Raw genomic sequence first — 26,263 nt, forward strand, 5'->3', positions numbered from 1 at the left:
ACCCATCTTGGCTTTGGGATAACATTTGCATCTTCCACTCTTCAGGTTGCTCCCTGGAGGTTTAAATGAGAATCATCAATGGTAAAGAGGGACTCTGAGGTCTGGGTTTTTTTTTCTCCCCTCCCCACACTAGGAAGATGTGGCCACTGGCTAGTTTGGGAAAGGATGCTTCACTTAAGTATTTTGTGAGACTTTAGGCTTTATCACTTGAGTGCCTGGTAATTTTTAAGGATCTAAGTCCTCCTCATGGTATGCTTGTGAAATGTGAAACTATCATTATCCTTGCTGAGATGTTTCAAGGCCAAATCACTAAGCACCTTTGGGATTCAAAGCTCAAATCACTGCCCAGGTTCTCACAGGAAATCCAACAAAGTGCCTAAATTGAACCTATGTAGACCAAGTCTTAATCCAGTGTGTTAACCACAATGACTTTTTTTCTCACAGGCAAAACCTTCTTCCCTTAACTCCTTGAGATGCTTAAAAATGTTGGTAAACACATGTATACAGAATTTATGTATAAACAATATGTGAAGCCTGTAGCTTCATATTATCCAGTTCATTCACATCTGAATGCATGACATCACGTGTATTGGGATTTATAGACATACAGGGTATTATTACTGTTGCCATGCATCGTATTTGCATTACAACCTTCCTTAAATGTGCAGCATTATTTTGTTAAGCAATCAGAATGTAAATACCACTGGCACAGCTAGGAAACATTGACGTATCCCAAGTACACAAAGTATGCAAACTGTGCAGTAAAGCACACAAAGCCTAACAAGATCATTAGTACCACACTGCAGTGATTACGCAGCAGAACACATTCTGTGGTGCACCAGTCAGGCTATAGAGAAGGAAAGCTTTGCAATGTTTTAATGCAGTGTTGTCATCAATTGTGTCCTGCTACAGCAGTCATATTTCACTGGCATAAGCTGTTCTGGGAAAGAAGCCCTATTCTCTGTTTGCACCTTGCATAGATATCATTCTTGATTAGCCATTAGGTGCTACATAATAATCATGAGGATGAGTAGAATAATTAGAAACATAAGAATTATGGTCGTTGGTGAGGCCAAATCCCCATCCACCTCAACATCCCTTTTCTGACAGTGGCCAGAAGTATATTTTTAAGAAAAAAACATGGTAAACCAGTCAAGTATAGAGTGACTCTTTCCTGGGTATGGCCTTTGAGTTTCCAGCAATCAGCAGTATGCACCTGAAATCTGAAACTAGACTCTGCAGGTGTCCTTTAGCAGTTTAATTTGCATCATAGTCTCTTTTGTAACTTAATGACTCTAAACCAGATAACCAACAGCCTATTGTTAGTGTACCTTTAACATCCCTCCTAGTACACACATATGAATACACACACAGAATAACCATAGGCTGTCTAGTATATGTGACCAACTCTTTAAAGAAAGGTGCAGATCTTTAGCATAACCATTTGAAAGATCTGACAGAAAAGTTAAAGTTTTAAAGGAAAGTCACCCTGTCTTATCATGGTGTCAGAATTATGTCAAATCTTCTTGGAAGAAGAGTATGTTCTAAATGGTCTCTCAGCATTCTTTCCTGAACTGACTTTTTATGTATCTATGATTATTCAGCTGTTGTAACAGTTTTAGTTCAGTTTTAGTCTGAAATAGGAAAATGTCTTTCATTCTGTTTGATCATGTAACACATGTAATATTTCAATGGTGGAACCAGAGGAAGGACCTGTAAGGGCTGTGGTCATATGGGGACCATGGATCTTTGGTAAGCCATAGCTATAGCACAGGAGCTGAACTGCTGTACATGCATACATATCCTGGCCCCAAGCAACACAGATGTGATCTATCTCTGCAAAAACATCTCTACATTATTCACTGAACACAGGTTGTGGCTCTGGTGGACTATTACGTGGGAATCCTTGCTGCACTTCAGGGTATTCTTGGCAACTGACCATAGCAACTGATCTGAGCCTCCTTTGCAGCAGGACCCAATCAAGAATCAGACTGGTGTACTGGAAAGAGAGAATATAAGTATATAGGCAGTGAGAGTGGTGAAGAAAACTGCAAAGTGCTCTGTTAAATGTATCACTTCAATGTCTGCCCTCAGAAATTCATGTCTCCAGGGTGAACTTCTCTTATGAGAAGTGGTCCATTTTGCAAGGCAGGAAGCATTAGGTATGCTCATATCTCAGCCAAAGGATTTCCTACGTAGTGCCAACAGTTATTCAGCAGCACTCATTATGCAGGTGAGATATATCGCAGTGCTGCTACTCTGCAACACCGCAAATCTCTATGCACCATGTGCACAATGTCTGAAATATAAGCAAATTTATGCTGCACTCATCCTTTTTGTGGTTATTAGTGTCATTTAGTATCACCTTCCTCCAGCAAATTGACTCACCAAGCAAAATGCACAACTGCAGTTCAAAGTGGATCACATTATCACACCTACTTCTTCTGAAGAGCCAAGTGCCATTACTACTTTTCACAAGGAATAACTGCCTAAACTATTTCACATTCTGCAGTGCATCAACAGTGTACTTCCATTTGGCTAGCAATTCAGAAGAACGATTGAACAGTAATGCATGAGTATCATATTGTTCTACAATGGAGAGATAAAATCTAGTGCTTACCTTATGCCTCTTTAAATGTTAGAGTATTCTTTTCTTAAGCCTTTCCATTGGGACATGCAGTTGTATCACCCCTAATCATATCTGGGGTGTCAACAAGGTATTTGCATTGAAAATACTATTTTTACTCTTAAAATATATTAGAGGTTTCTCTCTCAACATTACTGTTTAGATGACATAATCCTAACTGCACAGTTAATTTCACAGTCAGCTGTAGACCAAAAGAACTAATTAAGGCCAAGTGATGCTAAGATTTTATTTCAGAAATATTTTCACATTGTTCACTAGCACTCTTTCTTCCTCTGTGTGTGCCTTATTTCTAGAAGGTAGGTGAAGTATCAAAGAAATAAAAATAAGGATGCAGACTGTTAAATGGCAAGATTATGACTAAAATTATGAACTTGGAACTGGAAGCCTGGTTTCTGGTTTCAGGGAGAAGAACAACATTTGGCTAAGAAGCATACTCAGGAGAGGGGCTAAGGGTCAAACCAACAGCAACCAGCAATTTACTTAGCTGAAAAGCAAACCAGAGTCCAGTCAAACTCCATATCAGACATTTGGAGCTAAGAAGCATCAAGTGCTTGAGCTAGACAAGCTGCAGCCACTCAATGTCCAGGAATGAGGTTTAAATAAACTAAAAAACCACAAAGGAATAATGTAGCCAGGGATCACCTTTTGCAACCACACACTGGGATAGCTTCTTATGCTTGATTGCTATGGTTATCTCTAACCAGAATTATAAGGGGTCATCAGTCTCCTGGGAAACTGCCTGGTGGCTTCTTGCACTTTGATTGCTCAGGACTGCTTGTCAAGAGACTGTCAGGAGAATCATCAAAGTACACTCTCAAGCTCAGATCTCAGTTACTTTGGGTAGGACTGACCTTTGTGCCTTTGTGCCTTTGAAAATCTATCCCTTGTTCTCTGCAAAGCAGTGGCTTCCTATGTGGTCTGTCATGTTACAATTGAAAGCGCTTGGTGCTTCTGTGACCTCTTTTCACTCATTACCATTGCGCTTAATATTGTGGCAAAATGAGTAATGATTCTTTTTTTGCAATTGCAACTAAAATGCTAGCATAGCAGAGGGTATGTGTTGGCCAAGGTCTTTATTATGCAACTGTATGCAGATCACTGTGAATTGCATTGTTCTTCACCATCCTAGTTCAGTGATGCAGCAGCAAGGTCACTGGGCAATTTTAAGGTAATGATGAGTCCACAAGTCTAATAAATGTGCTTGGTAATCACAGCAAATGTACTGTCATTGCTGCAGATGTTATTCTTTCTTGGTAACACAACTAAAAACCACAACCCCTGTGTATGCTCTGACCTCTTCTAAGAATGCCCCATCAGGAACATCAAGGAGGTGAGATTAAGCAAAATCATGGCCTACAGCTACAAAATCAGTACTTCTAAAAGCACCATTGCAGATTACTTGGAATAGACATGCAAAAGGCTAAATGAACATGGAATCAGTGAAGGGCAAATTTTGAAAGAGAGCAGATTTTGAAAAAGAGCATATCCATTAGTAATGCACACACAGGTAGAGATCAATTTCTTATTACAATGATCTAGGCAGATTGAGATTAATTACCAAGTTTATTTTTGTAGCCATTACACTTCATTAACTCATTACTTGCTGGTGAAGTAGCCTTTTGTTATCTGTCAGAAAACACGTTAACCACTGAATGCATCACATGACTGAACTTTTCCATTATGTGCAGTGATTCTCCATATCAGATGCTGCAATTGCTTATTTCTTTGAAAGCACACACATCATCTCCCAGGCTGGGTCACCAGATTGCCAATGTTACGCCCTCAAAAAGTGGTGATGCAGTGCTCAGAACTTGTTTCAGGTCCAGTGTCCTGTAACCTATCACATGTGTATATATTTTTATTTTTATGTATGTGTATCATATATGTGCATTTTTTTGGCTACCAGGTATGAAAACGCCCATAACAGCGTGATCACTATCACTAAATGTGCTTCTGACAATAGAGGAGGAAAAGGAAATTTAAACCAGACACAATTTACTGAATTCTTGATTCACTTATATCCATTATTGATATGAATAAAGGTCAGTAATCCAACATTACTCAAAATTCACTTAAGACCATTCACTGAAGAGAAAATGCCAACATGTGAAAATGGCTGTTTAGCAAGAAGCTGAAATAAATGTGGTGGCAAGAGAAGTCTAAGACAAGACACAGAGCTGTCATGTCTCATTCTCAAATAACATAATGCAGTCATTAAATCAGTTTCACTGCTTTTGTTTATAAGCCTTCTGTGACTTCCATGCTAAAACCCAGAAAAATATCACACTTTGCTAATGGAGCTATTTCACCAGGAAGCATGGCATGTGTCCAGTTCAATGTGTCAGCAGCTTTCAGTCCTCATTTCAGTTTACCAGCAGTTAAATACTCAAGGCATATATTATAACCTTTTAGAGGTGACATGTGACAAGATGACTTTTCATAAATAATGGAACCTTGGTGCTACAAATGTTGCCCTTGGCTTGCCAAGGGGGGCAGGTCTCTGGATGCAACCTGATGTTTCATCAGCAGCTGCTGTTCAGATAACCATTTTATTGTCATTGCATACTCGGAACAGTATGCAATGTATGCACACTCCCGTCTCCTCTCACTCAGAATACGTTCACTGTCACACCCTCCTGCATTCTGTTGCAATAGAACAGCAAAATGTTTAGACTACAGCAGAATGCTGCAAGGTCATTTCCAAAGGTGACCTTGAGCATGTCTGGCACACAAGAAGCACAGTGGAAGGCAGGCAAACACTTTGCCACCTATCCCTCTCTTACACTGACTATGTCCAACAATCACCATTTCAAATAACAGACAGGAACTAAATTAAGTGCCTATTTTTGTGTGACTGCACATTCAGAATTGAACTTTCATGTGCATGCTATGAAAAACAAGAAACCAAAGAGAGCTTGTAAACCTTCACTCTCCAAAACCATGATTGTTTTTTTTTCCTTTTTCCTTTGAAGCTTATGTTTGAGCCTTGTGATTTTTATTTTTCTTTTTTTTAACATTTTGGGGTGGAAAGCATGAATTAAAAATCACTCTGTGACCCATTACTATTTTATAATCCTCTCTTTGGCAAGTTGAAGGCAACAGCTTGCCAGGCTTGTATTTAAACTTTTATAGAATGATGTGAGGTAGTTAAATACAATGGCTCAGGCAAGAGAAAATATAGGAAAGCTGGGTGGTGTTAGGACTGTCCAGGGTCAGAGTAAGAGTTTATTACCAAATACATGATTTGCACTGATCTTAGATCTAAATAGCATTTATGTTTGAGGAAGTAAGAGTTTGTAATAGTGACCATAATGTTTTTAGATTCAGGAAGCACACAGGAATAACATGGCCAAATGCTTGTAGTGACCTTCAGAAAGGAGAGCTAGGTAAAAAGGAGGAATATTGTTTCAAAGAAGTAGAAGAAGGATGGTTGAGAAAGTTAAACCCCACAGGCAGCAGAAAGATCCCTGAAGGACACTATACTGGGAGCACATACTGATTGCTGGAAAACCCTTGCAAACAGGTAAAAAGGAAACAGTATGGCTAAACAATAAAGCAAGGAAAATTACTGGAATTAAAAAGTTTGCATTCAAAATTATGAAGATGCATCTCAGAGCAGAAAAGAAAAAAGTTGCAAATTCTGATAGAATAAACATAAAACTATAATTAGTCTAGCATTTGGAGAGCTTTAAACTAGATTCGAAGGGGGATGGGGTTGTTGCTGGGCTTGCCCCAGTGGGGCAGCGCTCCAGAATTAATGAAGACTGGGAGGCCTCCTATAATCCTAGGGCGAAATCAGTGTGCTCAGCTCGCTCCCTGGAACGTCTGTACACCAATGCGCGCAGCATGGGAAATAAGCAGGAGGAGTTGGAAACCTGTGTTAAGTCAGGAGATTATGATCTGGTGGCAATTACAGAGACGTGGTGGGACAGCTCACATGACTGGAATATAGTCATGGAGGGCTATGTCCTCTTCAGGAAAGACAGGCCAGCCAGGAGGGGTGGTGGGGTTGCTCTTTATGTGCGGGAGGAACTACAATGCACCGAGTTCTGTCTGGGGACAGATGATGAGCGAGTTGAGAGTCTGTGGGTGAGAATTAAGGGGCAGGCTGGCAGGGGCGATACTGTTGTAGGTGTCTGTTACAGGCCACCAGATCAGGGTGAGGAAGTTGACGAGGCCTTCTACAGGCAGCTAAGAGAGGCCTCACAGTCACAGGCCGTGGTCGTCGTGGGGGATTTTAACTTCCCTGATGTTTGCTGGAAGGACCACTCGGCAACCCAGCCGCAGTCCAGGAGGTTCCTCCAGTGTGTGGATGATAACTTCCTCCTGCAAATGGTGGATGAGCCAACCAGGAGAGGAGCGCTGCTGGATCTCATCCTCACTAACAAGGAGGGTCTGGTTGAAGCAGTAAGGGTTGAGGGCTGCCTTGGTTGCAGCGACCACGAGATGGTGAAGTTCAGGATCTTGTGTGGTAGGACTAGTAGAATACCAAGTAGAATTGCAACCCTGGACTTTAGCAGGGCAAACTTTGGCCTTTTCAAGCAATTGCTAGGGGAAATCCCATGGGCAAGGCTGTTTGAAGGAAAAGGGGCCCAAGATAGTTGGTTGACATTCAAGGACTGCTTTTTCCGTGCTCAAGATCGGAGCATCCCGACACGTAGGAAGTCAAGGAAGAGGGCCAAGAGACCTGTGTGGCTAAATAGGGAATTGCTGGGTATGCTCAAGTGGAAGAGGAGAGTTTACAGGTCATGGAAGGAGGGGCTGGCCACTTGGGAGGAATATAAGGCTGCTGCTAGGGGATGTAGGAAGGCAGCTAGGAGGACTAAGGCTTCCTTAGAATTAAACCTGGCAAGAAGGGTCAAGGACAGCAAAAAGAGCTTTTTCAAGTACATGGCAGACAAAACTAACACCAGAGGCAATGTAGGCCCACTGATGAACGGGATGGGTGCCCTGGTGACAGAAGATGCAGAGATGGCAGAGTTACTGAATGCCTTCTTTGTCTCTGTCTACTCTGCTGCAGGCCGTCCTGAAGAGCCCTATACCCCTGAGACCTTAGATGAAGTCAGGTCGACGGAGCGACTTGCCTTAGTCGATGAGGAATGGGTTAGAGATCAGTTGAGCAATCTGGACGTCCATAAATCCATGGGTCCAGATGGGATGCACCCGCGGGTGCTGAGGGAACTGGCGGAAGTCATTGCTAGACCACTCTCCATCATCTTTACCAAGTCCTGGGAAACGGGAGAGGTGCCTGAGGACTGGAGGAAGGCAAATGTCACTCCAGTCTTCAAAAAGGGCAAGAAGGAGGACCCGGGTAACTATAGACCGGTCAGCCTCACCTCCATCCCTGGGAAAGTGATGGAACACCTTATCCTTGGTGCCATCTTAAGGCATATCAAGGATAAGAGGGTTATGAGGGGCAGTCAACATGGCTTCACCAGGGGGAAATCATGTTTGACCAATCTCTTAGCCTTTTATGAGGAAATAACACGGTGGATGGATGATGGCAGAGCGGTGGATGTGGTCTACCTTGACTTCAGCAAAGCCTTTGACACAGTCTCCCACAGCATCCTCACGGCTAAATTGAGGAAGTGTGGACTGGATGACCAGGTAGTGAGGTGGACTGCGAACTGGCTGAAGGAGAGAAGCCAGAGAGTTGTAGTCTATGGGGCTGAGTCTAGTTGGAGGCCTGTAACTAGTGGAGTGCCTCAAGGGTCAGTACTGGGACCGGTATTATTTAATATATTCATCAATGATTTAGATGAGGGAATTGAGTGTACTATCAGCAAGTTTGCTGATGACACTAAGCTGGGAGGAGTGGCTGACACGCCAGAAGGCTGTGCTGCCATCCAGCGAGACCTGGACAGGCTGGAGAGTTGGGCAGGGAATAACGGGATGAAATATAACAAGGGAAAGTGTAGAGTCCTGCATCTGGGCAGGAACAACCCCAGGTTCCAGTATAGGTTGGGGAACGACCTGCTAGAGAGCAGTGTAGGGGAGAGGGACCTGGGGGTCCTAGTGGACGACAGGATGACCATGAGCCAACACTGTGCCCTTGTGGCTAAGAAGGCCAATGGCATCCTGGGGTGTATTAGAAGGGCGGTGGTTAGTAGGTCGAGAGAGGTCCTCCTTCCCCTCTACTCTGCCCTGGTGAGACCCCATCTGGAATATTGTGTCCAGTTCTGGGCCCCTCAGTTCAAGAAGGACAGGGAGCTGCTGGAGAGAGTCCAGCGCAGGGCAACCAAGATGATTAAGAGAGTGGAGCATCTCCCTTATGAGGAAAGACTGAGGGAGCTGGGTCTTTATAGTTTAGAGAAGAGGAGACTGAGGGGTGACCTTATTAGTGTCTATAAATATATAAAGGGGGAGTGTCACGAGGATGGAGCCAGGCTCTACTCAGTGGCAAACAATGATAGGACAAGGGGTAATGGGTACAAACTGGAACACAAGAGGTTCCACTTAAACTTGAGAAGGAACTTCTTCTCAGTGAGGGTGACGGAACACTGGAACAGGCTGCCCAGGGAGGTTGTGGAGTCTCCTTCCCTGGAGACATTCAAAGCCCGCCTGGACACATTCCTGTGTAACATTATCTAGGTGTTCCTGCTCTGGCAGGGGGATTGGACTAGATGATCTTTTGAGGTCCCTTCCAATCTCCAGCATACTGTGATACTGTGATTTGCTTTGTAAATGTTGTTGCAAAAATTTCAAGGTGTTAATTTTCCCTGTAAATAATTTGATTTGTCTATGACATCAAAAGACAAATTGATGGCTTGATTCATTGGCTCCTCAGCCATTCATATCATGCAGATCAGGATGAAAATGAATATAAAGTGCTGCAGAATAGAACCATTTTATACTTTTTTAGTCAGTTTGAACGATAACAAATAGGAAGTGTAGGACAAAAACGTATCTAAATGTTTCCAAACCATCTTTTCTGAACTTCAGAAAAAAGTTCAACAATATGAACCTTTCCCCATTCAGACATGAGAAGGCCGCTAGTACATGATAAATCAAACTGCCTGATTTTGTATAGCCTGGAGTCACTTGACATGTTTCTCTTTGCCTCATCAGTGGCAAATTTACTGCCTGATACGGCAGGGCCAAATCTGTTGCTCACACAAATGCTGACCTTCCACATTCACACACTTCCTAACTAGGTCCTGCCTAGTTACAGCCACAATATGCTTCAGGGTCATGACTCCAACTTTGCCTCTCTGTGCCAGTGTTCATAGCTTTGCAACAAAGAAATGGACAAATGCACTATATATGTATACATATATGCATGTATAAACGAATTGTGATTTTTTTAAGGAATTGGCTTATGTCATAGTTTAACCCTAGCTGACAACTAGGTACCATGCAGCTACTTGCTTACCTTCTTCCCCCACATCTGGTGAGATGGAGGGAGAAGAATCAGAAAAAGGTAAAACCCACAGGTTGAGATAAGAACAGTTTAATAATTGAAACAAAATAAAATGTAATTAATAATAGGAAAAAGAGAGAGAGAGGAATAGAACTCAATAAGCCCAAGTGATGCACAATGCAATTGCTCACCAACTGCTGAATAATACCCAGCAGTGATCAGTGGCTCCTGGCCAACTGCCCCCAGTTTATATACTTAGCATGATGTTCTATGGTATGGAATATCGCTTTGGCTAGTTTGGGTCGGTGTCCTATCTGTGCTCCCTCCCAGCTTCTTGTGCCCCTCCTCACTGGCAGACCATGAGGCTGAAATCATTCACTTTGGGTAAGCATTACATGTCAACAACTAAAACATCGGTGTGTTACCAGCATTGTTCTCATCCTAAATACAAAACCCAGGATTTTACCAGCTACTAGGAAGAAAGTTAACTATCTAAGCTGAAACCAGGACAACTAAGTACACATTACATTTTGTTTATTTCTCATAACCCCTAGTCTAAACTAGTTACACTGGAGTTCAATAAAATAAATTCCAGTATGGTTTGCAGGAGAGTTCTCAAAAAATGAAATATGCCAGCAATGGGAAATATTTTTACCAAATGCTCTTTCAATTCAGAAACAGAATCACTAGCTTGAGGACAAAATTATCATTTAATTTACCTCTGACCTGAAAAAGATCGTATTCTTCATCAGGTTTGCCATACTAAGCTTCTGCATAAGTACTTGCAGTATCAGGACCCTCTCTCATGGAATCATTGGTCCTCTGTCTAGAGAGAGAAATATTTTGTAGGCATTTCATCACAATAATGAATAAATTGGAGGATAATTGATATCATAAAATATACATCAAGAGGGAAGACACCCTAAACTACTGAGGAAAAAATCTGCGGCCATTTACTTGCTTCATATTTCCCTTTATTTCATCTGTTTCTTTTCCCTAGCCCTTTCTACAGCTACATTCATTTCTCTACCACTGTGCACCAGATTTTGTCCTTGTTATGACTGTACACACGTCTCCATTTCCTCTTGATGGCTTGGTACCTCTAATATTATATTTTGAAACATCATCTTGTGCACTCTGTGCTTCATAGCCATTATAAAAATGTTAGGTTCCTGTAAAACTAAAAGCAGTAAATAGATTTGGGGGGGGGGGGGGGCAGATAAAATTGTGGAGATTTGTATTTTGCTTGCTCAAATGCAGCTCTGCCTTGCAGGAAACATTCTTAGGAGTTTTTTTTACTTTGTGTGGTGCTTTTCTGCAGTGACAGCAGGTGGTCATTTAGTGGCAATTTTAAAATACAACATTCCTGTACATTACAAACTGTACAATAGAGGTTTGGAGAGTAGCACATCTGAAAAAAAGCAAACCCAAGATGACATTCCTAGTTTCCTCCCTCTGTTGTAACCTTGGGCAATTCTTCAACATCACAAAGCAGGTCTACTCACTCTTTTGTTAAAAAAAAAGAACAAACCAGCACATAAATTCTGGATATTAATTAGTAATCATACAAAATGACAAGATGGGTTTTTTGAAACAAATAAATGTGTATTTTCACTTGATTTACCAGATTTATAAAATATTTGCATAATTGCTTTCCAGTAGCTCTCCAGTATATGTATTATATATTAAACACTGAACAGATTTTTTTAAAATTATCAGTTTCATATTTTCAAACTTTTGCCTCCTTTTCAATACAAATTTCTTTTTTAAGCTGTAAGACATCCAAAACACCATTATTGCAGTCATCTACCTGTTAACTTGATTTCTTATTTCATTGTCAGCCATTAGGCAAATAAAAGGTAGGTTACATAATCTAATTTTGTTAATGGAACTTAATGCAACTCTAGGCAATCTAAAAATTAGTAAATAACCCCTTGCCCCTCCAGCAACCATAAACAGACTGTAATAAGGTTACCAGAAAATACATCTCAGAAAACTGTTAGAAGTGCAAAAAGTCCATAAAGTAAAGCACATGGATACGCGATAAGAAGCTGCTGTCCTTCCATAGCCAACGCAGAGGTAAAAATTTTGGAGGCTGACAAACTGCACCATCCAATAATAAACAGAGCTAACAAAGTTCCCAGGGTCCCCCTAGGAGAAAAAGACAAAACAATGAAAGAAACATGACAGAGTCCACTCCTTAGTAAATGTAGCAACAAACCTTATCAAACCTGAGTTCATGTCTAGCAGCTTGTTACTGGTAAGGTAACAGTCACTGGAAGAACCAAGGACTGACTGACATAATTAAAGTCAAGCCTGAGAAAAAAATTAAAACAAGAACAGGAAACAAAAAAGTAACTTCAACATGTATAAAAGCAGCATCTTCAACAGAAGTACTGCTGAAAGGACAATGCATTTCAAAATAAAGCTTCTTGGCCTCCAGCAGATGTAACAGCTAATGTTTAATTGTAAAGCTAGCAAAGGTCCTATTGCAGCCAAAATTCTCTTGTAGAAGTTGTTAGGATCTAAAATTACACTACAGACCTACTCTTCCACCAGGCAGACTGATGACCTGGAGGGGCTGCATTTTTGTAACAGGTGTCATATGTTTTAAGTGTGCCTTGGATTCTGAGGAGAGGCAATGAGGCTCTTAAGGAATCATACCTCATCTGACCAGGCAGGAAGGTGGTGAGTGCCTTCCAGGAGAAGGCTTAACTGGTCTTTTAAAAAAGGGTGCACACTGAGTAGAAAGTAAGTGATGGAAAAAGAACCACTGGGGAAAAATATTTAGCTCATCCTTGTATCCTTCTCTGCACATTGAAAGGATGGCGGCTTTCCACACTGTCCCTTGGTGACAGCTGGGCACTTCTGAATTTACATTCTGCCACATCTCATATGCCAGGTGGTCTGGAGAACTGATGACTATGGGTCTGTGTTCAAAAGCCAACTAAAACATTCCTGCAGATTATGGAGAGCTCACTATTAAACCTGTAGGAACCAAATAAATAATGTTTCACATATGCTTTATTTGTACACTGCATTTGCAGCCTGCCTCTGTAAAATGCATGAGATCACACACATAATACACTGCTGAAGCACGTAATGAGATCAGCTCTGTTACATTTCTCTCTGTCAGTCTCAAGGATTTTGAGAGTGAATGAACCTCTGCCACTTGCTAAGGGACTTCCTGGTGCCCCACTCTTCCAAAGTATCAGTGAAACAGAACCGGAAGTGAGAGACAGACTATGTATACTTGCTTAGGTCCATTTATCAGAAATAATCTCCACTAATATTATTATTCTAATTAAATCATGATGAGTAAAGCTCTTCTTATTTAATTGACTTAGTTCACTCAATGCAATCATATCACATAAAATAGTTAATTTCTTGGCAACCCAGATTCCAGGCCAATAAAGCACTTGGTGTTGTCAGTGGTTGGAACTCTGGGGGAGGAAAGAGAGAATTGATTTTAAGGTGACTCAGCACCTCGTTGCAACTTCAGCCCATTAAAGATAAAACATCAAAGACCATGTGATTTAATATCCTTAGTTTAAATGTTCTTCAAGTCTATACAGTGGCATTCAGGGAAATTACACTGGGTTCTGTGAAACAAGTTCCTGGCTTCTTGTTTCAAACAAAGATGCTAAGATACTCTCCTAAACAGCCAGAAATTCAGAGCTGGTATGGATGGCGTTTTGAGCAGGAACTGATATTGGCAGAAGGCTGGGATGCAACAGGAAAATACTTTGTGATGACAATTTTCAGCTAGTATAATGATTCTTTAGGGGACTATCACAAGCTAGTACAGCTTAAAGCTGTAGCTGCTCTGCCTTGAATTGAAGTCCAATTGTCCCTCATGGGCTATTCCAGGACCAGCAGTGAGCAGGATGGAAAGGTGTCATAAAATCATACTGCAGCCAAGAGATACCTCTGTGTGCTTATAAATTCAGCCTTGGTCTAACAGCATGTTACTGCCAAAAGGAATGGTTTGGCTTTTTCAGAGAGCTTGTGTCTGGCATGTCCTTGAGGGCCAAATACTCAGGCAAAAGGCAGATGTCATTCTCACAGTGACCAAGAGGACTTGGGGTGTGCTAGTGTGCAACTGAACTGGGGACAAATGTGAGTGGACCCTCTCTACCCTTTTCACAACCTGCAGATGTGGTCACCATCACCAAATGGGTCCTTTGCATCAGCTGGGTTTGAGAACTTTTTTCTCCACTTTTACACTCATTTCCTTCACTGCTTATCTAAGGAAATGTCTTGACCACTCTGTTCAGGGATTTGATAGTAAAGAATTGTGTATTTTTCCAGGAAAAAAAGTCTGCTGATAATTCTCCCATAAAGATGACCTAATCAGCTTGGGCTCAGACATGATATCAGCAAACAAATCTGGTTCCCCACAAGTTTGTATGGGAGAGCTGGTTTTCTTTTCAGTACTATTCAACACTCAAAACACTCCCTATTTTGCTATATTAAGTTACAGTGAAAAAACTAATAATAAAATTCAAAATTGTTGGATCAGTATGTAACTTTGTGATAGATGTGTGCATTATATTACAAATATTTTCTATGAAAACAAACATTTAAGTTCTTTATACTTTGAAATAAACAGAAATAACATTATTGTAAATATTTTTAAAAATCATTAATGTATTTCTGTCTTTGTAATTTTAAGTAAAAATAATGAAATATATGTTGGATTTTAAAGTTGCCACTTTATTTTAATAGCGTATTTGTAATAGTTAACCTGGGTAATTGCTCTGTTCAAGCAGTTTCATAGAGTGAATGAGAAAGGACTACAGAATTCTGTATACAGGCACTTAAGCTATCAATGAATTTCAGAAATAATGGTTTAATTTTGTAAAGGCTTTCACAGTACAGTATCTACAGATGTTCATAAGATGTGATTTCTGTAAATTCATAGCATTTTACAAATGTGTGGCATGTGCTCGGGGATTCCTTGTACAGATAACAGTACCCTGCGCAGTTTTAACAGCTGGTTTGTAGTTTGCCCCATCTGTCATATAATTATGTATCTGCACCTTTTATTAGGGTGTATTCTTAAACAGGTTAATCAAGAAAATATGGGAAGTGTAGAACAGAAAATAAAAGGCTTCTTCAGTGTCACTACTGTTCATCTCACCAAGGACAGCTCAGAAACACTTCTATACTTGGAATATGATCCGGTTAGCTCATCAGCTCCATAGAAACACAAAGCAAGAATTTACCTTGTTGTGCCAAAATCTTCATCCCAATATATCATTTCCTTTAAAAATAATATATACATATATAAAATTGCAGCTTTTCCAAAGAAAACAAACAGGGATTTTCTTATTTATCAGCTGCCAAGTCCCATCCATTACAGATTGGAGAGTTAAAAATGTAAGTGAACAACAAAGACTAAGGAGGGGAGCCTTTATTAAAAATGTGTTAACAACAGATAAAAGCACTGCTGAAGGCCTTCAGGCAACACCTGTAGCTTCCTTGTACTTTGCTGAATGTGAACCAGGAGTTAACACAGTCTGTATCTCAAAAGGCTTACCAAATGAGGAGGACGGAGAGGTTTGCATACAAATTTCCTATTCATAGGCATATTACTGAACACCTACCCACAGCCACACGGATACATACGCCACCACACATTTGGTTTTTTTCAAAGTTTCCAGTTATTTTCAGGTTTGCAATTACACCACAACTATACCTCAGAGTGTATGACTCTGGTAAATATTAAACACTTGTTCTAATGCTCCAAATTGTTAAGGGTTGCTTGATTATTTCATTCTGTCATGCAGAAGTTAGTCTACAGAAGGAAAGGAAGCGTAAGGATGAGAGCCTGATACTATGAACAAAAAAAGAAACAGGAGAAGCAGCTATATAAAACCAAAGTTCAGCAGTTGCTTTTAAAATTGATACCTGAGTTTGGCTGCTGTTGGTCTCTGCAAAACAAAAATCACATCTGAGGCTGCTCCACAAATCAAAGGCACTTTCAATCCAAGTGGGAAGAAGTGGAATTAAGTACTCATATTAAAATGAATATATATCACCCCTCTCAAATACAGCCCAGTTTTGTCCATTTCACTCACACACATGAATAAAATGGTGGTTTTCGTTGCAGTTTTGGATGTCAAAATTCACCACCTGCCCATGTTTTGCATAACACTAGCCTTCTGACGTACTGTCAGATATATATAGATAGATATATAATTACTGGTGTTATAGAATGGTACTTACTGTAGCGAGAAGATGACTGCAGAAGAGGACAGGATCACCATGGGCAACAGACAGTAGCCCAAGACACTTGCAACACAGCCATGCGAGACTCCAGAGACGCTCATCAGGTTCAGCAGGGCATGCATAGCAAGGCATCCAATGGCACTCATGCCATACACATAGCCAAAATGAACTTTTCCGGCCTGGAATAAATATGAGTAAGCATGAAGTGTCAGAAGTGAGCAAGTGATTGCAAAGTGGTAGGAGAAGACAGAATGCAAGCACTAGGTTTGTTATTTTTTCTCATTGACACTCTGTCTGCTTCACCTACACCAATTCAATTGTAAATGATAGCTGATACTGTTGGGTGATTTCTAAGGTACAACTGTGAGAGTGTGCTTGTTGCTATCTTAAAATTATAAGGCTGATTCTCAGTCTTACTCTCATTGGGCTCTGAACAGGACAGGAATTGGTCGGGGAGACTTGGGAAGGTTTAATTGGTAACAAACTGAGAAGAAATTATGGAAAGTACATTTTAGTGTCAGGAAACATCTTTCCAATAGGTGTACATGGGGCTGTGGAAAAGTCTCCTAAGTAAAATGATGACCTGACTTAGTTGATAGGCTAAATTTTATTACAAACCTCGAACTTCAGGCAGGCCTGCAATAAAACTAGTAAAACTTTGCTGAAAGTGTGCTGGTTTTCAGAGTGAATATGTCCATTCATTCCCTTGACTACCATGAGAAAGACACATCTCTGTAGTAAGATCAATACAACAGGTTCATTTTAACATAAACCTGAGTAGCAACTGTCAGCTTGTGTTCTATTTTGTTCCAGTGAATGAAAAAAAAAGTAAAACAACTGTGGGTTTTCTCCCAGATTTTATTCCTTTGTGTGAATTTAGTGGCTGTGAAAGGTACCAGCCTGACAGCCTGGAGCCTGATGTTTTCTAATTTATACACAAAGCTAGTACAACAGGCCACAATGGCCACAGCACCACCAACTTCTTCATCTCTTGCTATCATTTTGAAGGATCACGTACAGGCATGAAGGCATTGTTCACTCCCAAAAATGAACACTCACAAAAGACTGTTAAATATTTTTTCTCTCTCTTTGAGCTTCTAAAAAATGAAATACCGAATGTTGGCTATGCAAGACTGCCATTTCTACTTCTGTAGCTTTGAAATAAACATTCATACATCAGAAATAAACATATTGGGATGAAGATGTTTTTGTTTGCTTTGTCTTGGAACTGTATATCTTAATGATAAAATGCTTTTGTGAAGGAGAAAGCTAAATCCGGCACTCAACCCTTAGCTCAGGACCATGGAATAAACTTTTCAAATGAACGGCCACAATGTTTCACTTTCCTGACAATTAATAATATGTATGTACACACTTAAACCACAGGTGTGCTTGTGCATACACACATGTCTACATATAGCACACATTATATACTGCATATGCTAAACCACATGAGAATCAAAACTAATAGAGGGTCTCAGTTTCCTAATCTTTTTATAGCTTATGGTTGGATTCTTTTGTGATGGATAAGGTGGAATCATTACTGAAGGTTTTTTCATGGTTTGTAGTATTTACAAGTATCTCTTTCATGACGACTAAGGAGGATTGAGAAGACCTCCCACTTTACTTATCCATACATTTTAAGAAAATCTGGTGGAAATCAACTTTGAGGACCCTTCTTCTCTGCCCCTTCTTCCTGTATCCATTAGAGTGGAAGCTATCACTGTAATGCCAGCAGTAGTTGAGGTGGACAGATAGAAAGCAGTGAAGTGGAGAGAGCCTGATCCAGTGCTGACACAGCCTGAAAGTCCTAATGTTGCATATTGATGACAGCTAACCAGGTCTAGTGGGAGAGCAGTGCACACTTATGTGAAAGGCAGCCTCAGCTAATAAGACCTGCCTTTGTACCAGCACTGTTACCCTGTTTTCAGCTTGACCTGGCTCACCGCCGAGCTCTCCTCTGATTCTAGTCCTCCAAGTTAGGTCAGGTACAGCCAGGTTGGCTATATCCTCACAATGTCTTGAGTGTTGGCCTGTTCCCCACTGTGTTCCACCCTAAAGGCATAATTTATTCCTGAACTAACAGGGTAAGAAATCTTCCTGGTTTGGCACAGAGGAGTGCTTCCCTGGCATTTGTATACTACTGGTATAAAATAATTAGGAAAAATAGACTCGCCAAATAAAATTAATTATTGCTAGAGATAGCATGGGAGAGCAACACCAGCTTAGATTATTATCAATTACAATTCAGTCATTAAAGATTTGTAACAATTTTAACATCCACAATGGTTTGGGGTAGCCTTTACTATAGAATAAATAAGAAAAACTCTGTCTCAGAGAGTTGCAACAACTGCAAGCTAATATTTTAGACTGCTTGTTTCAGTGTATTAACTATTCCACACAGCACTATTTAGCAGCTTAGTTTAAGATTAAGAAACTATTGAGAGAGAAGGGAGCACTAACACTAGCACCTAGCTGAAATCTCTACTTGGTGAAATGATTGATTTGTGGTGCAGAGGAATGAGAGAGTAAAAAGAAAGCAGCTGAACATATCGTCTCCAATTCTAGTCTTTCTTAACATATGTAAATATATTGACTCACACACACGGGAATACTCCCAATTCACAGTGATGTAAGCAAAACCAGAATCAGGCTTGATTAGTCTGACAGGCTTTGATGAATGGAAGGAGCTAAATTTGTCCTCAGAAGGAACAAGGTTAAAAGAAAGTCAAAATTTTGTGCATTTGTTTGCATTTGCCTAGAGTGGGGGTACTACTATCCTTAGTTTAAGTGGGTTGGGAAGTCTGATTTCATATAAATGACTGCATAAAATGGAAAGCAGCTGAGACTCAGACTTCTGCTTACTTTCACACTCTTGTTTCTCTATCTGCGGTGGAGCTGCCCTGTTTCAGCATGAGGAAGATCAAGTCCTGCTGTCAGACTAACAACCCATTCCTCTTTTTCTCTGTCCTTTGAAAGAACAGTTGCCATTTGAAGAATGTCTTTGCATATTTTTCTGTAGTTAAAAGCTGAAATTAAATAAAATTTGTAAATTATTTTTGGAATCAAGCTCTCAACCAAATTATGTTCCTGGTGCTATTAGAAGAGAACTATTCAGGCACAAAAGGATATCATGGCTTACACAGCTGAAGAGCCACGTTAGCATTCAAATACGTCTGAGATAAAATGAACAGGCCCATGGAAAACCCACAGACTTATTGCTGTGAAGTTGTAGCTCTAAAACACTGTATCAGAGGAGTTCTGCTGGCCTAAAACTGGAGCACTGAAAATAGTTGTTTTTCTAATGACACTCAAACTGCTTAATATCCCAGAATAAATATGGCAATTAGTTTATTTCAATAATAGTGCTTTGATCTTCATTATAATTGTTGGCTATTCAGGGAGCAAAATCAATAACAGCCATTTTTCTTTCTTTTAGCTTTCCTTCCATTTTCCTAATTATAATCAATTCAACACTTTCTCCTTTTATTCCCCTCATACCTCTATTTCTTTACATGGAAAATAGCCTGTCTTCTCTAGATTCCCACCATCTTTTCCTCTTATTCCATTTCCTCCTGCCTCTTCCACCCTTTAAAAAGATTTTTATTTTTATGGGGACATAAATTATAATGATACTTGCCATTTATATTGCAGTTTGCACGTTCAAGGTACTGCACTGACATTACAAATTGAGTAAGAACTTGCAAGAATCTTCTGATTCAGCACTATTTGTCACAGAGGAGATGGAGAATTAGAGCATCATTTCTCTCACCTCAGCTGCAGAGCAGTAAAGACCTTCCAGAATGGTTCCACCTTATCCCTGACTGATGAATTGCTGCCGACAATCAGAGCTGTACTTCAGCAGCACTGGAGAGCCCCTGTTGTCAGTGATAAACAGATGAATCTGGGGTACTGCACAATCCCCATTTAACTTTCCTCCTGTAGGAAAGCCATATTCATAAAGAAGAAAGAGGTTAAACAGGCTACCATATTTTGTTTAACAGATGATGTAGAAAAAGAATATAAACTAAGAAAGGACTAGAAAAATTTATAGCAAGGTATTACAAATTTGAGGTGGAGAGAAAAAGACTGTTTCCATTACCTTTCTCAAATTATTCTAGTTACATTAAATTTTTTTACATCTTTGAACTCCCTAAAATAACACTGAGAGAAGACAATTTCAAAACAGTAGCAGGAATGTTATAAAAAAATGGGCTGGTCTGCTATGCCTTTTTATTCACTCTTCTAAAACCTCCTTGATAGGTCCTTACCTACTGCACACTGCTATGCGTCAGGGGTCCAGAGCCTCCCCAAGATAAACACTGCAGAGATCTGTGCTTTGTTCATACTAAATCCTACCCCAAAAGATAGTGTAATATTTTCTTTCCACTGGAAGTAATATGTCATTTCACATCTACATTACATTTAAATTTTATGCAGGTACTTTCAAAGCAAGGAGACTTTTTAATATATAATCTCAGAACAAACGACAGCAAATGACTCATTTTATGCCAGTACTACATCTTCTGCAACTTCACACGCATTATCACCTAGTCATTAGCTTGTTAGGAAAGAAATCCGCTAAGATTCCTATCACATCCTACCAGCAGCAATGTTGCTCCAAGGGCCAAACAGAAAACCATAGGTCCGGTGAGGTCTGTCTCATTCATGATGCTGCCATCTGCAGGCTTCATTGGATTTAGAACTGTTAATGTTTTTTGCCATATGTGTTTAAAATTGATCCCAAGCTCTGCAATCAGAAATTTCAGGTTTGTTAATTGCTCCCAAGAAAACAACACTTTTACAGAAACTCATTAGGTACACAAGACCCCAAACAAGCAATCAAATTAATTGTTTTAATGAAGAAAATGTTGTAGGATGACATTGTATGTATTAGGCACAGGATGTCCCTGATATATATGCAGTATATTTGAGAGTCAGTTCTGATTCTAAATTGGAATGTTACTTTATTAAATCCAATTCTAGTCAGTGAACCCCCCCCCAAAAAAAAAAAAATTACCCTCAGCATTTTTGAGTTAATATTTGTTTCCCTTGTACTTAAACCACATGTACCTAATACCTCACTAACTGAAATGTTGAAAAATATGCAATGTTGAAAAATATGAAAAAATGTTGAAAATATGTAACTGCAGAACTCAAGATACTCTAGAAGGCTGAGGACAGAGATATATATACTTTATTCTAGCAAATCTGACAAGATATGTGCCTTAAGACTGAACTGCCAGAGGCACTTAAAAATGACATTTGTCCCTTCAAGGCAAGTTAATAATACTTTGTAGAGTGCTGTATAAGCTCTTTTGCATTTTAAAAGTAATTACTGAGGACCTCTAGAAAAGGAACAAAATTCTTCACCATTAAAGTCAACAGAAATTCTGCCATTAATTTTACTGGGGCAAAGATGTCTCTTATAACTTCTCCAGGAAAACTTCAGCTTGCAAGAGAAACATCTTCCCTGAGATACTCCAGTATGGGAGAAGTTGGGTTCAAAACTAGGTGCCAGAATTATTGAGACTGACAGTGTGTCAGATTGTTTGGAAAGCCAAGTCTTTACCTTATTCCACTGATCCATCACCTGGAGCTGAGCCAAACCATTATATAAATAAAGTTATTTTGCATTGAAATTGGTCAGATTTATGTGGTACACAGATAGGAATATTTCTGAAGCCCAGCAGATAAGAAGCAGTTGTGTTTCAAAATCCTTTTCACAGGGTAAGCTGCATGTGGAATTAAATGCTTGGAGGTCTGAGAGGTAGAAATCTAGCAGTTTTCTATATCAGAGAGTGTGAGCTTGCTGATTTTAACACAGTAGTGGTGTCTTTTCAGTAGGGAAAACTCCACTTGCTTTCCAGGGTGCAAAAGCAAGCTGAATACGCTCTTTCTACATTATGCTGAAATAACCAGAAATGGATTCTCCAATTGTTTTTTAATGTAGCACAAGTAGCATTAGGATGGTTCAATCATCAGAAAGAATGATTGTTTGTATAGTTAAATAATCGACTAATGGAAGATGAAAGCAGCTTCCTCAATTTCTTTCCCTCTGAAACAAGTTATTTAGCATCTTAAAACTATTAAAACTATTAAATTTATTACTAGATATGAAAAAAAGAATTATTATCAGTATTTATTAATTATAGATGTTCTGATATGTGTGCAGGATAAACACAGCATGGAAAAAAATACTTGGAAATGTGGATGCAAATCTTACTGTTATGCTGTCATCTAGTGGTAGTAAAGTATATGCTATGCATGTCATCGGGCTGCATAAATCCAGTGTGAATTCAGATGAGAAAACTTAAGTTTGGGGGCCAGTGGCTGTTATACGAAGCTCACATAGCCAGGCAAGGAAGCTTTGCTGCAGTTTCTTTACAGGTAAAGAAAACTATAGGCGCTCCCAGGAACCATGCACATTGTGCATGGTTTTATTTTTACCTTCTAGCAAAGGAGGTTCCTCATCAAATCCATCAGCGTAACTAAGATGGGAGAGAGTGCTGGGATTGTACATTGGCTGCAAAATCTGACCTGTGTAATTCTGACACGACGGAAGCATTTCCGATGGGGCAAAAGCACCGGCTGGAGGTTGCTCTCCTGTCTGGCTCCTAAGACAAGAAGCAAATCACAGGAAACCAAGTAACTGCAATGAGCAGCTTCACAACAGCTTAGAGCTGCTCACCATGTACCACAATTTAAATTTGACGCTATCTTCAATCTGGGGAACCTGGGAACAGTAGCCATTGTGTGTAGTGAGTTCTGAGCTGCTGACCATGACTTTGCTTCCCTTCACTGCAACTCCCTTTGAAATCAGGCAGGGCTGCTTGCCGGTTTGCAGCACATTGCAGCCTATTGCACTCACTTCTGTACTCACACAGCTCAGACAATGGCACATTGCAGGCCCCTAGACTGAGGAGAGGGGAAAGGGAATTTAGGAGCTGTGAGGGCACCAACAAATCGAGGCACTCCTGACTTTTCCACTAAGCAACCTGGTGACAATCCTCATATATGTCTATACAGCTAATGAAAGAGCCATATACAAATATTTTTTTTTTCTGGAATCTGAGAAGATTACAGAATTTCTAGCAATATGTGCCATAAAATCCACATTAATAACATGAAGCTCAGTCACTCCAATTGGGTAAACAACCTGTAACATCTGTACGTATAAAAGTAGCACAAAACCTAGCCTTCCTACTGCAGTCCTGTCAAAATCTCCTTAAGGGCAAAACTCTCAGAACTTCTTCCCTCAGTTTCCCTCTTCTACAGGCAGAAGTCACCAATAGGTTTAAAAAATGTAAGAAAATAATGAAATAAGATTCCTCCTGTCTTTCTACTGCTATGGTTCTACTAAAACTTCCACTATACTGACTATGCAACCCTTTTTAGCATACTTACTTTCTGCTTCCACAGAGGTTTTTGTTAGACCCACAAATGTTGTCACCTTCTTCCTGGTCATCTATGGTATAATTGGACTGGTAAAAGTCGATCTGAAACTGCTCAAAATTTGACATTCTGGCTGGACAAAAATATTGTAAATATCAATAAAATAGGTTTTGCAACAAGCCAATATCTATGCCTTAACTGTCCTAAATTTAAATGAAAATAGCAGCCTTAAAGACACAAACTCAAATGAGTCTTTCTGTAGAAACTCAAGATGATTTGAAAATGACAAAAAAAAAAGACTATTTTTTTGTTGTAACAAAAGAAATTAGTCTTCTTTTACTCCTAATTATTATATATTAATTTACAAGTGTTATACAAGACTTCCCTATTGTTACCAAAAAAAAAAAAAAAAAAAGGTAATTTTGAAAGAATATATATCTCAAGTAAACTATTGCTTTAAACAATCCTTTTTCCTACCTAAAAAATTGTGGCCACATCTGAATTCTTAGAAATTTGGGTTTTTTTAAAAGTATTTTTCATTTTGAAAAGAAATACTAATTTCAGCAATTTATGTTTTGCAATATTATATATTACTATCGTAAAACAATAGAAAAATACAAATATATCCACAGAATTCAAGGTTTATGTTTAAGGACACTGCAGTTAGCATATTAAGAATACCAGAAAAACATTCTCACTGGTTAGCTACATGCCTTTGAAAAGGACAGCATACTGAATAGTAAAATAAATAAATAGTAAATAGTAAAGAATAATAAAGAAAATATGTTGCAGCATCTGTTTTATTCCTGCTGACCCATAGTTCAACTCTGTAGCTATAGACTGATTAGACTAAGAAAGGAATAACTGTTTTTATAACTGTTTGAATTTTGCCCACACTGGGCCCATTTCACATATCCTGTGTGTAGGAAGGACTGGTTGTCTGAATCATACATAAGCAATATAAGAAATGAAGCACATTGGTTCTGTGATGCATTATGTACCTTTTGGAACTGCAGAGTGTTTCAGATTGCAAAGGTATTTTATTAATTCTTAGATTTGGTCTACGTGCTTCTTATGTTATTAGCATGGCTGAGTATAAATCCAGAAAACAGCTTCAAAATTGGCAGGTCTACCTTCTGTGCTTTGAGCAATGTCCCTGCTCATTGCAGGAGTTGGGCTAGCCCAAACTATTCTATGATTCTATGAGCAAGAGTAGCCACAAGGACTGACCCTGTTTCACTTCAGTATTGCTTTTATGCTGAGCCACAGCTAGAAAAGACATTATACCTGCTCAGAGCAGTGCATGGGTTCAGGGAGCTCCTGGACCACTGATGGGGTGAGGCTGGGGGGTGCTCTGGGGATTGCCTGGTCAAACCCCCTGCCAGTGCAGGGTCACTGACAACAGACTGTTCTGGGCCGTGTCCCGCCAGGTTTTGAAGAGTCTGGCTTTGTCACTGTTACTCCCTCCCATCAGGTGGTTATATCCATTGATGAGATCCCCCTGAGCTCTCTCCTCCCAGCTAACATCCTTAAGTGATTTAGCGAATACTCTGACCAGGACTTGCCTGTAAATGCATAGGTACATGCATGTATTCCACCGCTTGAATGGCATTTATGTAGTTAAACTCCTGACTGACAACCATAATCATATTCAATTTACACAGATTTTCATGTAAGATATTAAACTCTCCTAACATTTCCCTTTTTTTTTCACTTTAGCCTGCTTTTCTAACTTTCCAAATGCTATTGGCAAAATCTGCTTTTCACCTCACAGTTACTCTCACGGTTATCTCTATATTTATCAAGCACATGCTTCTTATAGGAAAGATCTTTGCAAATCTCTTTTTAAGTTAAAAGTTATAAAGATTGGTATTTCATCAGAAACCTTGAAATGCTGGAAATTAAGGTTTCTAATTATTTTTCCCATAATCAGACTTATCTATGGGGACCTAATTCCTGCATTTAGCTAGAGTATTCAAAGTAGAAGTTATTCTGATGTTATTTTCTCAACAACTGGCCAATCATGTAGTATTTCCAAATTTAGAAGAGAAATAATTTTTACATTGTAAATATGAATTAACAGAAATTAATTGTACTAAGCTATTCACTGTAGTTTTATTTGGATTTGCACACCAGTTACACATTTGTTCAATAAAGATTTTACATGGAATATCTTTTAAAATACTTTAGTTGGCATCTCTGCCCCAACAGTTCAAATCCAGAGTCTTTAATGTTCTTTGCTGTCACTATAAGGAATGAAATAATTGCTTAACCAGATATGCTATAAACTGTATAATGGAGTTCAGAAGAGATAAATTTATTTTCCAGAAGAATTTGGAGTTAAGATTACTTACTTTTTAAGATATTTGATGAAAACTCCAGTCTGTTGAATTTACATATTGGAGAACACCTAAAATATCCTCTTGCTTCAGCAGGGATGATCTTGGTGCTATTTATAAGGTTCTAAATTTGATCTCTGAACAGATGCATATGAAGGAAAAAAAAAACCACAACCTGTCAGTATCATGGCCAGCATTTGACAAGTGCTAACAATAAGCAGAAAAGGATAGGAATCTTCAATGCAAGCAGAACAAAATGAACAAATTTTGGTCCATAGATATATATTT

At 39.4% G+C, this 26,263-nt stretch overlaps 1 protein-coding gene across 1 annotated transcript; it reads right to left on the reverse strand.

The window, feature by feature from the left end:
* Positions 1-11,982: 11,982 nt before the first annotated feature.
* Positions 11,983-26,095, reverse strand: YIPF7 (Yip1 domain family member 7). Its single transcript, XM_062642423.1, has 6 exons — positions 25,991-26,095; positions 23,649-23,765; positions 22,692-22,858; positions 20,846-20,991; positions 16,239-16,420; positions 11,983-12,158 (listed from the first exon to the last, which is right to left on the reverse strand). The coding sequence occupies exons 2-6, from the start codon at positions 23,762-23,764 to the stop codon at positions 11,996-11,998; spliced, it is 774 nt and encodes a 257-aa protein (XP_062498407.1). The 5' UTR covers position 23,765; positions 25,991-26,095; the 3' UTR covers positions 11,983-11,995.
* Between the last annotated feature and the right edge of the window lie 168 nt (positions 26,096-26,263).

This window comes from Pezoporus occidentalis, unplaced genomic scaffold (genome assembly GCF_034315485.1).
Source record: "Pezoporus occidentalis ecotype Australia unplaced genomic scaffold, CSIRO_AGI_Poc_V1 ctg71, whole genome shotgun sequence".
NCBI classification, from domain to species: domain Eukaryota; kingdom Metazoa; phylum Chordata; class Aves; order Psittaciformes; family Psittacidae; genus Pezoporus; species Pezoporus occidentalis.